The 17756-nt window shown below is 47.5% G+C and overlaps 1 protein-coding gene across 1 annotated transcript in view; it reads right to left on the bottom strand.

The window, feature by feature from the left end:
* Nucleotides 1-15973, bottom strand: part of LOC147105498 (dynein axonemal heavy chain 3-like) — a 201746-nt gene extending 185773 nt beyond the window's left edge. The window contains exons 1-7 of the mRNA XM_086009911.1: nt 15728-15973; nt 8623-8772; nt 3632-3851; nt 2842-2955; nt 2568-2717; nt 1891-2073; nt 1651-1789 (exon numbers count right to left, since the gene is read on the bottom strand). Of these exons, the coding sequence (XP_085866037.1) occupies nt 1651-1789; nt 1891-2073; nt 2568-2717; nt 2842-2955; nt 3632-3851; nt 8623-8772; nt 15728-15930 (1159 nt within the window). The 5' untranslated portion in view covers nt 15931-15973. The remainder of the gene's footprint in view (nt 1-1650; nt 1790-1890; nt 2074-2567; nt 2718-2841; nt 2956-3631; nt 3852-8622; nt 8773-15727) is intronic.
* Nucleotides 15974-17756: the final 1783 nt, after the last annotated feature.

Genomic DNA, 17756 nt, shown 5'->3' with positions numbered 1-17756 from the left:
ACAACAGAAGCAGCTGATGGAGAAAATGGAGCAGGAGCACACAAAACGTCTGATGTCAGAGGAGTTAACGGTCAGCCAACTCCTGCATATGCTGAAGGACAGGACTCTGAAATGGGAAAAACTTGAACACGACCTTCAATATTCAAACGAAAGGGGTTCGGAGCTCTCAAAGGTTATTGGAAGAGCTGAGGTGGCAACACAGACTGAGATGACTGCAACAGAGCAGCCCTTGGATGCCAAAAGTACGCTGACTCACGTCAACGTAGAACAACAGACCGCTGAAACAGCTGCTCCGGTAGAGGGATTGAATAGTCCGATCAATCAATCTCCAAAAGAAGTTGAAGTAGTAAAATCTCAAATGAGGTCATTAGTAAACGACTTGCTGAAAGCCCAGAAAAAGCTGGATGAAGAGGTACGCATGAAGAAGTCTCTTCAGGAAAGATGTCTGGACTTGGAACAAAAGCTGGCTAACGCCCAGCTGGGTATGGAGGAAATAGAAGACCCTCTCGCTGGCCTAGATCAGGACGACACCGAATATTACTATGTCCTGTCCTGCCCAACTTGTAACTTCGACTCCCACCATACAGAAATCATGGAGGAGCACCGAAAGTCTACGGAACATCGGGAGAAGGTGGCTCTACTACGGAAAAAGGAGGAAGAGAAGGAGGAACTGCGCATGCAGCTGGCAGCTGACAGTGGAGCCCAGAGAGTCTCCAAGAAGCAGAAAAGGAAAAGTCAAAACAGAAGATGACCCATCTGAACCATTATTACCTCTACCAGATCACACACGTGGTCCCTCCGAACGGAGCCAATTCAGTTCGGAAGTTCAAACTGTTAAATCCATGGAAGGACTATTGAATGAGTCACTCCAGCAACGTGAACCGACTACACCACAGAGATTGAATCTGTGAACTGTTTTCCGCAGAGACTGAATCTGTGATCTGTTTTGACATGAAGTTATCTATGTATCTATGTTATTCTGTTATGTAAACCTGAAGTTATATATGTATATATGTTATTACGTTATGTTAAATGGGAGATGACTGTAAAGCTAGGAAGGGAGGAATGTTGTGTATGTAATATGTGTGCTACTTTGAACCTATGGACAGGACTGCACTACTTGTAGGGCGTAGTGATACGCAGTACCACTCCTGGCCACAGGGGTATAAATAGTACTGTGGGTACTGATCTCCCCTCAGTTCCCGCCTGTGGGCATGAAGTAAAGACCTACATATAGTCCCTACCTCCAACCAGTAAAGACCTGTTTTATTGTTACTGATTAAGTCTGAGTATTAATTACTTGAACAACTCACAGATTTAACACTTTTCTTTTCTCTTTAACCAAGTGCTACATTTTTGGGTTCTCACATGAGGTATTCATAGAATGATAAACAGAAAAGGAGGAGGCCTTTCGGCCCATCGTGCCTGTGCCGGCTCTTTGAAAGAGCTAACCGATTAGGCCCACTCCCCTGCTCTTCCCCCATTACCCTGCAAAGTTTTCCTTCTCAAGTATTTATCCAATTCCCTTTTGAAAGTTACCATTGAATCTGCTTCCAGCTGGCAGAAACAGGAGCCATTTTTAACCCCGTGTGTTCCATGAAAGAATGCAATAAATAAACTGGCTTCATTTTCTGTCACACCCAGACTCACCGACCAGCAGAGCATGCCCACTCGGCTGTTTGAGGATCCTGCTGATCCGCGAGATATGCTCAATGGCGAAGTTAAACATCACCAGGTCCATGGGAGCCTTGCTGGTTCGATTGAACTCATCCAGATAGCGCTCGATGGTCTACAACAGGGAGACAAAAGCAAGAGCTGAATGTCCGCACTTGCAGGCCGCTTTACGCTATGGAGCGCGTTTATTGCGGCGATTGCTCCTCCGAGACTTACGTTCTTTAGCTCGTTCATGTCCGTTATTTCATTATACGCCCTCTTGCTCTTTTCATTGGTTTTCGGTGACATGTAATCGCCAAAGAAGAGAGTGCGGATGTCGTCGTCACTGAGATCACTCCCGATGACTATGTGGTTGAACAGGTTGTTGATTTTTTCCTTGAACTGTGTTTGCACTACATTCTGATAAAGAAGGGAGCAACTTCAATACGGCATCAGCACCAATGACTCCTACCCTTCGAAATGAAACCGCCAGCAGAGCTGTGATGGTTTAACTGCAGATATCTGGTATCTAACAATGAGGGTTATTCACGGTTTGTCAAAAGCCAGAATCCCGAGCAGTGTCTTCACTGAGAGACGGAGCATTGGTCTGTGATGTCCCACATTTTATATTTCAAATGCGCCCTCCTAGTCAGTCACTTGCCCACTGGAGTTTGGGGAGGGGGGGGGCGATGAGAGAGAAAATGATAGGAACAATAATTTTATCTAAGTGTGATACGATGCAGAACAATACCAGACTGTAGATATGGCAAGATCTCTCAGTTGGTCATGGATAAAGGTCCAACACATACCGAGCAGCCGAGGGTCAAAGGTGAAAGGCCAGCAGGCCACAAATGGCCCCCAGGCTGTACTGTGAGAATCGCCACAGTAATGATTATAAAAATACATTTACAAACCTTGACCATCTGGAAGAAGAGCCTTCTGTCTTGACTGTCAACCAGTCGATCACAGAAGACACGGTAGGCCTCATGAATCCAAAGTCTCATTACTTTATGGTCTCCTTCAATCCCTTGAGGAACACAGTCCGATTTTAACAGGAGCAAACCCTGGAGAAAAAGTGACAGGTAAATAAAAAAAAAGGCCACAACTGAGATTAATGAGATAATTCACAACGACTTGTCTGGTGTAATTAGGATCATTTCAGTACTAATTGTTTTGAGATTGCATTACCTGAATTACCCTGGAGAAATCTCTCAGATTAAATATGTAATGTGATTTGGACGGCGTTGGCAGAAAATTTTCCACAGCTTGCGTGTACACTTCCGTAGTAGCCCAGACCAAAATCTTCACAGACAAAAAGAATAACCATGAAAATATTTATAGCCATGTACAAGAGAACACTTCCAATGATAACTTTAGGGAATTATAATTAAGCAGCATCAGCTGCAGACTTTTCAGGTTCAACTGCTGTCGTCAAAAGAAAGACTCGCATTTCTATAGCGCCTTTCACCACCTCAGGACATCCCAAAGCGCTTCACAGCCAATGAAAGACTTTTGGAGTGGAGTCACTGTTGTAATGTGGGAAACGCGGCAGCGAATTTGCGCACAGCAAGCTCCCACAAACAGCAATGTGATAATGACCAGATCATCTGTTTTAGTGATGTTGGTTGAGGGATAAATATAGACCAGGACACCGGGGATACCTCCCCTGCTCTTCTTCGAAATAGTGTCGTGGGATCTTTTACATCCACCCGAGAGGGCAGACGGGGCCTCGGTTTAACGTCTCATCCGATAAGACGGAATCATACAGTTGCACACAGACGTACAGTAAAAATACAGAGTGTGCGGAATCACATGAAATTCCTGTGTTGATCTGAATTTGAAGCATTTCTAATATCGCCTGATGGCTGAAATGAAATGAAGTTCTGTTTCACAGCCTGTGACCAACAGTAATCAGTCTTTAACTTTCATTTGAGGTCTCTGAGCTTGATTAGATTATACACACACGCGCAGTTGTTACCCTGGAGTATCTTTTCAAGGAGATATCGAATCCCCTATTAAAGTGCCAGTCCACCACGGGTTGAAAGATAGTCTTCATGGTTTCTTCACTGAAAGCATCTATGGAGATAATATTGAAATGTCGAAGGCAGCGAGGAGTGACAGCTTGTCGGCCACCACCAGGGGGAGCCATTGCTGCCACTATGGACATGTTATGGACCCGTAAGATGCTGGTGTCCTTCCTGCAATCACAGAATACATTGATCAGCCCGGGCTTCGGGATCAGCATCACACTGTCAGAGCACTTTAAAATCACCACTTGCCCCTCATACATATATCCCATGAACGTACATTGAATGAAGTTTCTACTGTGTATGGAGTAGATATAAAAAAAAACAGCCTTCCATCAAATCAAGGTCTTTAAAATGTTAAAAGGATTCGACAGGGTAAATAGAGAGAAACTCTTTCCTCTGGTGGGGGAAATCCAGAACAAGGGGGCAGAACCTTAAAATTAGAGCCAGGCCGTTCAGGGGTGAGGTCAGGAAGCATTTATTCACACAAAGGGTAGTGGGAATCTGGAACTCTCTCCCCCAAAAAGCTGTTGAAGCTGGGGGTCAATTGAAAATTTCAAATCTGAGATTGATAGATTTTCATTAGGTAAGGGGATTAAGGGGCATGGAATCAAGGTGGGTAAATGGAGTTAAGATACAGATCAGTCGTGATCTAATTGAATGGCAGAACAGGCTCGAGGGACTGAATGGCCTCCTCCTGTTCCTATGTCCCTAAGTTTATCAAGGGATATGGAAGCAAGGTGCATAAATGGAGTTAAGATACAGATCAGCCATCATCTAATTAAATGACGGAATGGACTTGAGGGGCTGAATGGCCTCCACCTGTTGCTGCAAATGTATACAACGAATTAACATAATTGGTCGGAGTCAAACAATCCCATCACTGCTCATCGCCCGCGCACCCTGTTCTCTGGGTCGTAACCAGATGGAAACCTGTTATTGCATTCTAGCGCATCGAGTCATCGCAACCTAAATGAAGCCCAAGGGTTTGTCAAACATTGTTTCATCAAGGTGAGGCCCCTTTAACTGGATGGGTCAAAGCGTGACATCACAGGGCAAGCCTCACCATCACACTGCACATCACAGTGAGATCAGACATCACAGTAGGTTTGTAAACTGGGTAAATTTGAGGCACAGTTGTAAGTGAAGGAAAGGGAGCTGCACTGACTCTGATTAACTGGCTGATCTATCTAGCAGTGAATGTGGTCGGGTGGAAGATCGGAACAGGTTTACTTTTTGAAAGGAGCGTGAACAATGGAAATATTGCTGGCCAGCTGACACTTGTAAGGTTGTTGCTGTAGAATCTTAAAATTAGAGGTAGGCCTTTCAGGGGTGATGTCAGGAAGCACTTCTTCACACAAGGTAGTGGAAATCTGCAACTCTTTCCCCCAAAAAGCTGTTGGGGCTGGGGGTCAATTGAAATTTTCAAGACTGAAATCGATAGATATTTATCAGGTAAGGGTATCCCGGGATATGGAGCAAAGGTGGGCAAGTGCAAAATCAGCCATGATCTAATTGAATGGCGGAGCGGGCTGGAGGGGTTGAATGGCCTCCTCTTGAACCTATCTTAGCCAAAAATAAATCATTAAAAATGTGATGCGTTACTCCAGCTCAGTATAAAGCCAGATGGATGTAACTGGTAAAATAGATAAGGGAGAACCAGTGGACGTGGTGTATTTGGACTTTCAGAAAGCTTTCGATAAGGTCCCACACAAGAGATTAGCGTGCAAAATTAAGGCACATGGGATTGGGGGCAAGGTATTGACTTGGATAGAGAACTGGTTGGCGGGCAGAAAGCAAAGAGTTGGAATAAACGGGTCATTTTCCGAGTGGCAGGCAGTGACTAGTGGGGTACCGCAAGGATCGGCCCTAGGACCCCAGCTGTTCACAATATATATTAATGATCTGGACGAGGGAATTGGATGTAATATCTCCAAATTTGCAGACGACACAAAGCTGGGCGGGAGGGTAAGCTGCGAGGAGGATGTCGGGAAACTCCAGTACGATTTGGACAGGTTGGGTGATTGGGCAGAAACATGGCAAATGCACTATAATGTGGATAAATGTGAGGTTATCCACTTTGGTGGCAAAAACAGGAAGGCAGATTATTATTTGAATGGCAATAGATTGGGAGAAGGGGAAGTGCAACGAGACCTGGGTGTCCTTGTGCACCAGTCGCTGAAGGTAAGCATGCAGGTGCAGCAGGCGGTTAAGAAGGCAAATGGTATGTTGGCCTTCGTAGCAAGAGGGTTCGAGTACAGGAACAAGGATGTCTTGCTACAGTTGTACAGGGCCTTGGTGAGACCGCACCTTGAGTATTGTGTGCAGTTTTGGTCACCTTACCTGAGGAAGGATGTTCTTGCCATGGAGGGAGTGCAGCGAAGATTCACCAGGCTGATACCTGGGATGGCAGGAATGACGTATGAGGAGAGATTGTGTCGATTGGGCTTATACTCGCTGTAGTTTAGAAGATTGAGAGGGGATCTCATCGAAACCTATAAAATTCTGTCACGTCTGGACAGACTAGATGCAGGAAGGATGTTTCTGATGGCCGGGGAGTCCAGAACCAGGGGTCATAGTCTAAGGATAAGGGGTAAGCCATTTAGGACTGAAATGAGGAGGAATTTCTTCACCCAGAGAGTGGTGAACCTGTGGAATTCTCTGCCACAGAGGGCGGTGGAGGCCAGTTCATTAAATATATTCAAGAAAGAGTTGGATATATTTCTTGAGGCTAAAGGGATCAAGGGATATGGGGAGAAGGCAGGGACAGGGTACTGAATTTGAATGATCAGCCATGATCTCATTGAATGGCGGAACAGGCTCGAAAGGCCGAATGGCCTACTCCTGCTCCTATCTTCTATGTTTCTATGTTTCTATGGGCTGAGAATCCTCTTGCTGTGTCTGTACCAGGACTGATCTGTACAGGGACAGGAGTCAACGGAGAATGAGCTGAACTTGGTTCTTTACCACAGAGTGTGAGACAACAGCTGAAAATTATTTTAATCACCGTTTTTTATGCGAGAGAGAGCGAGACCGACTACAATGGAGAGGTAAATCGGGCGGGGTGTACAACGGGCAGCTGATCTCCGACCGCCTCGCTCCCTCTTTTTCAGCTGTTCATTTTTCACACTCTGTGGCAGAGTAAGAATCAAGTTCAGCTCAGTCTCCGTTGCCTCCTGTCTCTCTTAGGACCACCGATTGGGCAGCTCAAGACCCGGAAACACTGGTCGGAACTTAGTCACTGGCCACAAATGAGCGCAGGAGCCTCATTGCATTATTGAAATATTGTGCTTATTTCAGACGGTTACCAAGGCTGTCTAAGTTTTGCCGTGGTCGAGTGCCCATCTAGATTGGGTGTGGGTCTCTGACCTGCTCAATTGCTTATCGTTATCGGAGCAGAACTCAAGCCCAGTAACTGTTTTGTTGAAGACTTAAGATTGTTAATGAATTTGTCGTGGTATATTGAGCTGTGATATTCTTGAGCTGTGACACTCTTGATTACAATCTTGAAACTCAATCCCAGGCGCCTACAGTCCTATACTGTACACAATGACAGTTCCAATATAAGTCAATTCCTGGCACTGCTTTGGTGTCTATAAATTCATACACCCTTAACTGACTCTCACTGCTCCTTCCATGCTGGACCAAGCTTGGATTTCAGGCCTGCAATGAAACATTTCCCACACTTAATACGCTTTTATACTGGGCTTTTTACAGCATGCCGGCCCAGTGGGATTGCTTTTAAAATTCAAGCACTTATAAAGAATTAGAATTAGAAGAGAAATTGAACTTTAACATCCCTCTGTCCAGTTTGGCCTTACTACAGATTTCTTGAGTGGTTTTATTGAGTGCTGATATGATAACCAGGAGTGGGGGTTAAACCTGACGGTAAACTGATTTTAAACTGACCCCGATGGCCACACTGGGGGTAATTTTGCCAAGGGGAGCTTTTGGAGGCGGGGCTCCCACTTGTCAGGTTTCAGTCCCGCCTCCATCAACTTCTGGCCAACCCACGCTATTTTCCCTTGATTGACCTTGTTAAGCCCGCTCAGTGAGCTCAGCAGGCCAATTAAGGGAAAGCCGGTTACAGAGAATGTCAACATGTGATGTTTCATCTGTCAAAAATTGACAGATGAATTGTCATCATTTGACAGCTCTGTGAATCTGTCAAACACTGACATTCTCTGTAGTTTGATGAGTTCTTGAATTCAAGACCTCATCAAACCTCTTTCTTTTGCAGAAATGAGATGGTTGTTGCATTGGAGAATATAGCGGCCATCTGTCATCTGTACCGCGGAGGTGCGAGACTCTCCGCATACCCACCGACTGAAGCCTGCAGGAAGGAACAAAGGTAAGTACACTTTGACTAACACTTTCCACTTAACTCACATACTCACCTCTCCACACTTGCACCCATCACTCACCTCCACAGCGCACTTTTGGACCCTTCCGACCCCCACAGACCCAATACTCGCCTTGGTGACCCTGGTGGGTTTCGGAGCCTTCGGGAAGCCTGCACTTGTGTGGGCAAAATGGGGATAATCCTATTTTCTGCCTGTTAACAGGCAGTTAAGTGGCTGTAATCCCTTCCCACCTCCAAGGAGATGGGACCCAGCGTGGGACAGCTACCTGCCTCCTGGGAAGATGCATGGATGCACTCGCCGGCAGTGTTGTATTCTGAGAGCGAGCTCTCTCATGTACTGGACTGATGTGATCTACTTGAGCAAATGCAGAATTAAGACAATGAGATTTACAAATCTTCCCTTTACTTTGTTGCTTTTGCTTCCCGCACAAACTGCAGGACATATAAATAACATTTACTTCAGGATCTTTGCTTGTTTAAGACAACTGAACCTAGATTTAAGGTCAAAACAATCATTCTGCACTAGAGAGAATGCGAGTGAGCCCTTTCTCTTGGGGTATGGTATAACATTCACTGCACCTGTCAAACCAGTAGCCATGGTCTATCCATTGTCGTAGCAGTTCCACTGGAGGCTGGGCTCCGTACTTTTCCTTTGCCGGCATGTTTAGGTCATCAACAAAAATACAAACCCTTTTTTCTGGCTGTGTCCCGGAGACACTTTTCCTTCGCCTGTTAATTGGAATGAGACCAACGGTCATTACATTCAGACAATCTATCGTCTCATCTGGCATAAAACTATCGGTTAGCGACATTCACAACGAATATCTCTGTCGATGGGAAGTGACCACATTCAGGACATCTGAGATGAAGCTCTCTCTCTCTCTCTCACTCTCTCTCTCGCTCTCGCTCTCTCTTGCACTCTTGCTCTCGTTCTCTCTTGCTCTCTCTTGCTCTCTCTCACTCTCTCTTGCTCTCTCTCTTGCTCTCTCTCACTCTCTCTCACTCTCTCTTGCTCTCTCTCACTCTCTTGCTCTCTCTCTCGCTCTCTCTCACTCTCTCACCCTCTCACTCTCTCTTGCTCTTTCTCACTCTCTCTCTTGCTCTCTCTCACTCTCTCACTCTCTCTTTCTCTCTTGCTCTCTCTCTCTCACTCTCTCTTGCTCTCTCTCTCTTGCTCTCTCTTGCTCTCTTTCTTGCTCTCTCACTCACTCGCGCTGTCTCACTCTCTTGCTCTCTCTCTTTCTCTCACTCTCACTCTCTCTCGCTCTCGTTCTCTCTTGCTCTCTCACTCTCTTTCTTGCTCTCACTCTCTTGCTCTCTCGCTCTCTCTCACACTCGCGCTCTGTCTCACTCTCTCTCGCTCTCTCTCTCTCTCTCGCTCTCACTTGCTCTCTCGCTCTCGCTCTCTCTCACACTCGCGCTCTGTCTCACTCTCTCTCGCTCTCTCTCTCTCTCTCTCGCTCTCTCGCTCTCACTTGCTCTCTTGCTCTCGCTCTCTCTCACACTCGTGCTCTGTCTCACTCTCTCTCACTCTCTCACTTGCTCTCTTGCTCTCGCTCTCTCTCACACTCGCGCTCTGTCTCACTCTCGCTCTCTCACTTGCTCTCTTGCTCTCTCTCTCTCTCACACTCGCGCTCTGTCTCACTCTCTCTCGCTCTCTCACTTGCTCTCTTGCTCTCGCTCTCTCTCACACTTGTGCTCTGTCTCACTCTCTCTCACTCTCTCACTTGCTCTCTTGCTCTCGCTCTCTCTCACACTCGCGCTCTGTCTCACTCTCGCTCTCTCGCTCTCTCACTTGCTCTCTTGCTCTCTCTCTCTCTCACACTCTGTCTCACTCTCTCTCGCTCTCACTTGCTCTCTCTCTCTCTCACACTCGCGCTCTGTCTCACTCTCTCTCGCTCTCTCACTTGCTCTCTTGCTCTCGCTCTCTCTCACACTCGTGCTCTGTCTCACTCTCTCTCACTCTCTCACTCTCTCTTGCTCTCTCTCTCTCGCTCTCTTTCTCTCACTCTCACTCTCTCTTGCTCTCGTTCTCTCTTGCTCTCTCTCACTCACTTTCTTGCTCTCTCTCGCTCTCTTGCTCTCTCGCTCTCTCTCACTCTCTTTCTTGCTCTCTCTCGCTCTCTTGCTATCTCGCTCTCTCACTCTCTCTTGCTCTCTCTCTCGCTCTCTCTCACTCGCTTGCTCTCGCTCTCTCTCTTGCTCTCTCGCTCTCGCTCTCTCTCACACTCGCGCTCTGTCTCGCTCTCTCACTCTCTCTCGCTCTCTCTTGCTCGCTTGCTCTCTCGCTCTCTCTCTTGCGCTCGCTCTCTCACACTCGCGCTCTGTCTCACTCTCTCACTTTCTCACTCTCTCTTGCTCTCTCTCTCTTGCTCTCTCTCGCTCGCTCTCTTGCTCTCGCTCTGTCTCACTCTCTCGCTCTCTCTCTTGCTTTCTCTTGCTTGCTCTCTTGCTCTCTTTCGCTCTCACTCGCTCTCTCTCACTCTCTTGCTCTCTCTCGCGCTCTCTCTCTCGCTCTCTTTCTTGCTCTCTCGCTCTCTCACTCTCTCGCTCTCTCACTCTCTCTTGTTCTCTCTCTCTTGCTCTCTCTCACTCGCTTGCTCTCTCGCTCTCTGACTCTCTCTCGCACGCACTCTCTCTCGCTCTCTTGCGCTCTCTTTCTTGCTCTCTCACTCTCACTCTCTCTCGCTCTCTCACTCTCTCTCGCTCTCGTTCTCTCTCGTACTTGCACTCTCTCTCGCTCGCTTGCTCTCTCTTGCTCTCTCGCTCTCTGACTCTCTCTCGCATGCGCTCTCTCTCTCGCTCGCTTGCTGTCTCTCACTCTCTCTCGCTCGCTTGCTCTCTCTTGCTCTCTCGCTCTCTGACTCTCTCTCGCATGCGCTCTCTCTCTTGCTCGCTTGCTCTCTCGCTCTCTCTCACTCTCTCTCGCTCTCTCTTGCTCTCTCTTGCTCTCTCACTCTCTCTCGCTCTCTGGCTCTCATTGTTGTCCTGACCATTTACCAGATTTACCGGAAAGCATTCTTACAAATATACATTCATTATTTCTACATCAATGGCCAGATGATTGCTCAATTTATTCCTCGCCAGCTGAGCTCACACAGGCCATGAGTAAGATACTGTTAAAAGGCTGCAGTTATAGTTTGAATCAACTCCTCTACTGCAATCATCATTAGTGTAAAGAGCAGACTCAGCATTGCCCTCTTGGGGCAGAGTAATCAGCTCCAGGACCAGCGTGCTGCAATAACCCTGGTGTCCAGCACTGTGATGGCTGTAGTACCTGCTGTCCTTAAAAGCACCAAATCAGGACTTGGAAAAAAATGTAACATGTCCCCATAAGAAAACCACTCAACAACTACATCCCTCTTTAACAGGGTGGCCAGCCCTCCAGGATCAGCCTGGAGTCTCCAGGAACTGAAGATTAATCTCCAGGACACTGCTGTGAGCAACCAGGGAGAAATAATCATAGGGGCATTAAAACAAATGTGTTTTCTTTTCATTTTCTTTGAACACTCTCGCTTATTAGTTCTAAAAATATTGAGGCAGAATTTACGGTCCCTACGGGTGTGTACGCACTGTGTACTCACCCGTAGGGCCAACGGAAATGCCTGTTTTAGGCATGCACTGCTCATGTGCTGGAAACCGGCATTTACAATCTGTCAAGAAAGCTCTTGACAGATCCTCCGGCTCTGCTGGAGAAGGGCCTCTGCGGGCGGAGAGTTCCGCTTTCTGGAGACCCTCTGCCCACAGAAAACACTTACAATTCTTGCGCCTGGAAAAAGCAGGCGCAAGGCCTGCTTTTACCAGGATAAGAGTTGAAAAAAGTTTAAAAAAATATTTCCACTGATTTATCATTTAAAAATACTTTAAAGAAAGGTAAGTTTATTTTTAGCCCCATTAAAAACTTTAATTTTTTTTCAAAAAATAATTTTTTTGTTTAAAATTTATGTAATTTAAAGTCATTTTAAAAATGTGATTTTAGAAAAAATTTATTTAAAGTTTTACTATGTTTTGGGGGTGATCTCCATTCATATATTTGACAGGTCTTCCTCACCGAGAGGAATGGAGATTCCCTTCTCTGATTGGCTCCCCATGGCCCACATGATCCCAGGGACGCTGCGAACCGCCTGCGCCTCTGGGATACGTGGGCCCTGCGCACCGGCAGTTTGGAGAGGCCCAGCAACGGAACTGTGCGCCTCCCGGGAGCCCTCCGGTCCAGGCACAGATTTTTCCAGATCGCAGCCCTTCGCCTGCGGGAGGCCTGCGAAGGGAATTTCTGGGCCGTTGAAGATGGAGAAAAAAACAGCAGTTCGACGGAGAGTCAGGAATCATCCAATCGGATATCAAAGATTCTGTTTGTTTTCCGATTGGCTGGGAAGGCGGTGCGCCAGAAGAATGGACGTGTCGGGCGACCAATGGCGGGGCGGTTGGGGGCAGGAGGTCACGTGATGAAACCCCCAGGAATACATTGGGCCAGAAATTGCTGAACGGGGCTTGCAGCCCCGTTTTTGCACTTACCCCGCGCTCCTGCCGATCAGCTCCAGGGACGCCTGCACTTGCTGAAACAGAAAGAAGAATCCCGGGCAGCATATGACGTCACGCCGCCCAGGAGTGCAGCCAGCGCGAAGCCAGGAGCGTGCAGTGCAAGTGAGACACGCCCCTTGAGGTCTCAGTTTCACTGGACACGCCCCCAATGTTTCTGTGAAGCTGCTAAGCATTTTTACATGCAAAGCAGCAGTTTAAATAGGTTTTTGGAAGTTTTTTGAAGATTTTGGTAACTTTTATAAACTTTTTTAAATGTTTACATTATTTTGAGTAATCTGAAGTAGTTTTAAAGAGAATTAAAGCAATTTAAAGACTTTTAAAAGCCCTAAAAGAATTTTTTTAATTCCATTTATTTATTTAGCAATGTCGTCGTCATACGTGTCTTCACACTGTTCCCTTTGGGGAACTGTATGAAGTGGTGGAAGGATTTATGGCCATGATTAACGCTCATTCCGTGACCGTAACCATCTTTGAACCAGCCATTAGGGCGGTTAGTCCTATGGCGGGAGGGTTTTACGGGCTCCCACAAGCTATACAAGGAGGGGGGGCCACCCACACCCACGGACGCAAATATCCCACTGGATGTCAACCCAGAATTTAGAGCCGGAGCTCCGACTCCACTTGCCGGGACTGTCTGGAGCGGGGTTCGAAACCCTACCCTGATCTGGCCCAGCGGCGGGGATCCTACCGCTGTGACAAAGGCCCAATCCGATTAGCAACGTGAAATGGCAGCATAGGGCTCCAGTCACGGGGAGGGAAAAGGCGCAGGAAACGTATGGGTGTCACCTTTTGTGCGGAGTGGGCCTTTTGCGTAGCAGTAAGCATCCCCGCCGCTGGGCCAGAAGGAGTAGGGTTTTGAACCCCACTCCAGACAGTCCCGGCAAGTGGAGTCGGAGCTCCAACTTTAAATTCTGGGTGGATATCCAGTGGGATACTTGCGTCCGTGGGTGTTGGTGGCCCCCCCCCCCTCAGATGGGTTGTGGGAGCCCGTAAAACCCTCCCGCCATAGGACTAACCACCCTAATGGCTGGTTCAAAGATGGTTACGGTCACGGAATGAGCGTTAATCACGGCCATAAATCCTTCCACCACTTCATACAGTTCCCCAAAGGGAACAGTGTGAGGATACGTACGATGATGACCTCTTGCGCAATGCACCTCCTTGGACCCTCAGTCGCAGATGCGAGGGGGCAAGTCGTGCAATTGTTAAATTTTTCATTTTATTGACATGTAAAATGTTGGCCCAGTAATTCCCTTCCAAATGCGTGAGTACGGTTGGGGTACTTACGCATCTGGCTGGATGAAATGCCGGTTTTCAGCATGCACAGTGCATGTGGGGAAAACCGGCATTTCCTGTCCTCTGAACGAAGGGGTTCAGAGGCAGAACGCGTGCGACTGCACAGGCAGCGCGTGCGCAGTATAATTCGCCGCTTTCATTAATGCTTTCAGTGAGGTCAAGTCATTACAACTTACACATGAAAAAAGCATGGGTACAGTTGCTCCAGAGGCTGCGGAGGAAGATATTTATTATCGTGGAGCTTCTGAAAGTATGTATGTCTGTATATATTCCTTTGCGTGTTATGTATATATTCCTTTACTTATGTGTATGAATGTATTATTTAATTATGACTTTCAGAGAAAGTAACTTATTGGAAAATCATAATTAAAAACATACATTCATACACATTAGTAAAGGAATATAAAACATACATACATATACGTAAAGGAATATATGTGGACATACATACATAACTCATTCTCACATTCCATTCACACAGCCACAATTGCTCCTTCTACCTACCGTTCTGAAAACCCTTTAAAAAAAAAAAAAATTTAACTTTAAAACTTACTTAAAATTTCTTAAAATAACTTCCCTCCCTTTCCCAAACAAAAATATTGCATTTCAGAAGCTCCACGATAAAATATATCTTCCTCCGCAGCCAATGAACAACTTTACACTTGCTTTTTTCAAGTGTAACTTCTAAGGACTTACCCTCACTGAATCCATCATTGAAATCCACAAAGTTCACTGCGCAAGCGCTGCCTGTGCAGTCGCACGCGCTGTGAATAGACCTCGGGTCTGGAAATGCCGGCGTTCCCCGCATGCGCTGTTCCTGCTGAACGCCGGCATTTCCAACGGCCAGATGCGTGAGTACCCCAACCGTACTCACGCTTCTGGCCGTGAATTTCTGGCCCATACCTCACTCTAGGGGGAAAAATTTGGTAGTGCCCCGTTTTGGGGCGTTAACATTGCCAGGGTGGTCAGTTTAGCGCCTGGTGTTAATTAGTGCCCCATACTGCGATATTGGCTTTAGTGCTCTAAGAATGAAGAGAGCTAAATCAAGCGCTACCACTTCACTGAGGGCGCTAACGGGCCAGTAGCGCCAGGCCGCTAATGAGGCCTCGGAGACTTATTCCCTGGATTAAAGGAAAGGGCCCAACGCTTACTCCAGCATCAGGTAAGGCCGGGGATGGGTGGGCAATGGCACCCGTAGGCCCTGATGTGCGGCCCCAAGCACCCAATAGAAGGCAGGGCTGCCCCACTGATGGCACCAAAAGTGGCAAAAGGCCGTACCTGGGGCGTAAATTAACGGTCAGCCTACCTGACCGCCGATGCCTTTAATTAGTGCCTCCGACCCGTCGAGCAATGCTGTCAGTGCCTGCTCCAGCAGTCGCGGTTAGCGCCCAGTGAAGGTGGAGGGAGCGCTACTCAATTTCCCAGTGGGGCGCTAACGGAATGCTGCGCATCGGGTGATTTCATGATCTCTGGGGCGCGGGGCGCTAACAGGAGGCACTAAGCTACCCAACTTCTAGCCCTAGGTTTTTTAAAACTCTGTCCAATGACATCTAATCCCAAGAGCGACACTAAAGAATATTTTTCACTCAGAGAGTTGTCAGGACCTGGAACGCTCGACCTGAACAGGTGGTGGAAGCTGATTCTATTAATAATTTTAAAAGGGAATTGGACGGGGACTTGAGGACGAGGAACTCACAGGGTCACGGACAACAAGCGGGGGGTGGGACTGAGCATGACGGCTCTTTCAAAGAGCCAGCACAGGCACGACGGGCCGAATGGCCTCCTTCTGTGCTGTAAGTTTCTATGAATCTATGAAAAACGGACAATGTAATGAGGCTAAGTGTACTTCTCAAGCCGTGTGAGGATGATGTCCTGGGTTTGATTGGCTGAAGTCTGTGCGGAGAAGTTGATCTGACATATGGCGTATTTTTCGGGAGGCAGCTGTCGCAGGAAGCTGTTTGTAATAGTTGTCTTTCCAGTGCCTGTGGGTCCTACAAACAGTAATGGCTTATCTTGTAGCAACAACTTCTTTAGAAAGTACGTCTGCATTGCTGTCTCCGCGGTGTTAACAATGATGTCGTTAAGCTGCAGGGACAATACAAATGCAATGTTAAGCTCATATTGAGAAACAGCAGCAGGTTATTGTTGTGTCGGTACCTTTTTTACCTAGACACAATTAGAACTCAGAACTCAGAGATTCAAACATGAAGTGCTTTATTCGAAGGGAAAGGGAAGTTCTGGAGTGTTCCGAACAAAGAGAGCTAAACTTAACCAAGAGAACACCCAACCATTTATCTGCCATGACAGTGCCACCACAGGTGGGAGGAGAACACACAATACATAACATATTCCTCCCCTCTTAAATGGAAGGTCCACATTATTCCTCAACAGGTAAGTTACTTTCAATGCACTCAACTAACCTAGGGTAGAGGTAGACTGCCTCAACCCCTGACTTTACCCTGGGGTTTATTCTGCCCCAGTCTTGTGGGTAAGTCGCTAAGCCTACAGATCCAAGCGTCTTGGAGGCCGCCTCTCTCTGACAGGATACCGGCGGTCATTGCTGGCTTCCACAGCAGTAGGCATTGACAAAGGCCTGGATGGAGAAGGTGCCTGTGTCAGTCGAAAGTCAGGAGTTTGCACAGGTGGAACAGTCTCTTTGACTTCCTGTGTTGGAGAAGAGCACTGTGGCAAAGGATGCTGGTTTGCGGTATCATCCGGAAACAGTTCAGGCCAACCAGCCGTTGGAGCCTCTGTGGCTGTCTCTGCTCCTAGCAACAGTTGATCTGTGTGTCTTCTCCAGAACGTCCTCAGCAGTCTCAACCGTGTAAGACACAGGGCCCGTCTGCGCGATCACCGTAGCAGGAACCCATTTCGGTCCAGTGTTGTAGTTTCGAGCTAGGACGTGCTCTCCCGGATGAAACCGTCTCTCCTTGGCTCTTTTCTCTCTCTTCAACTTGAGCTTGTTGTTGATGTGATGGACAACCTGCTCTGCCCTTGGAGGTTTGAGTAAGTCAAAACTTGTCCACAACTGCCTCTTCATCATGAGCGAAGCGGGGGAAGTTTTGGTTGTGGCATGCGGCTCGTTCCTGTAGGACAACAGGAAGCTGTTCAGATGTTGGTGGATTGAGCCCTGACCTTGCGATGCCTTCAAGGCGTGCTTCAAAGTTTGCACGAACCTTTCTGCCTGGCCGTTAGTAGAGGGATGATAGGGCGCAGACCTGATGTGTTGGACACCATTCACATGCAGGAAGGTTGCAAACTCCTGTGATACAAATTGTGGACCGTTGTCACTTATGAGTTGTTCCGGTGAGCCATAACGGCTGAACATCTCACCAAGTTTCTCAATTGTTTTATCTGCCGTGGTAGACCTCATCACAGTGACCTCCGGCCACTTGCTACGAGCGTCCACAACCACCATAAACATCTTCTCTTCGAAAGGACCGGCGAAGTCCACATGTACTCGCTGCCACATTTCTGCAGGCCAATCCCAGGGGTGTAGGGTTGCCAGCTGTGGAACATTCCGGACTCTTTGACATGGGGAACATGTTTTGGCTTTCTCCTCAATAGTCCCATCAAGACCTGGCCACCAGAAGTAGCTTCTTGCCATTTCCTTCATCCGAACAATCCCACTGTGGCCTGTATGAAGTTGTTGCAGTATAGGTTCCCTCAGAGGTGGCGAAATGATGACACGGCGTCCCCAAAGAAGACAACCTGCCTGGACGGAGAGCTCATTTCTTTTTGAAACGTAAGGTTTCAAACTAGGAGGATCTCCTATAGCTCTCCCTCGAATGACATCATCCATTACCTCAGACAGGACTGGATCGTTGCGGGTGTACCTTCGCACCTGAACTGCAGTGACAGGTGCTCCCTCCACT

Source organism: Somniosus microcephalus, chromosome 17, assembly GCF_052327205.1.
Source record: "Somniosus microcephalus isolate GS21.2 chromosome 17, FLI_Smic_1.0, whole genome shotgun sequence".
In the NCBI taxonomy this organism is placed as follows: Eukaryota; Metazoa; Chordata; class Chondrichthyes; order Squaliformes; family Somniosidae; genus Somniosus; species Somniosus microcephalus.
Note: the sequence above shows the minus strand (reverse complement) of the source record. Positions and strands in the feature narration are given on the sequence as shown.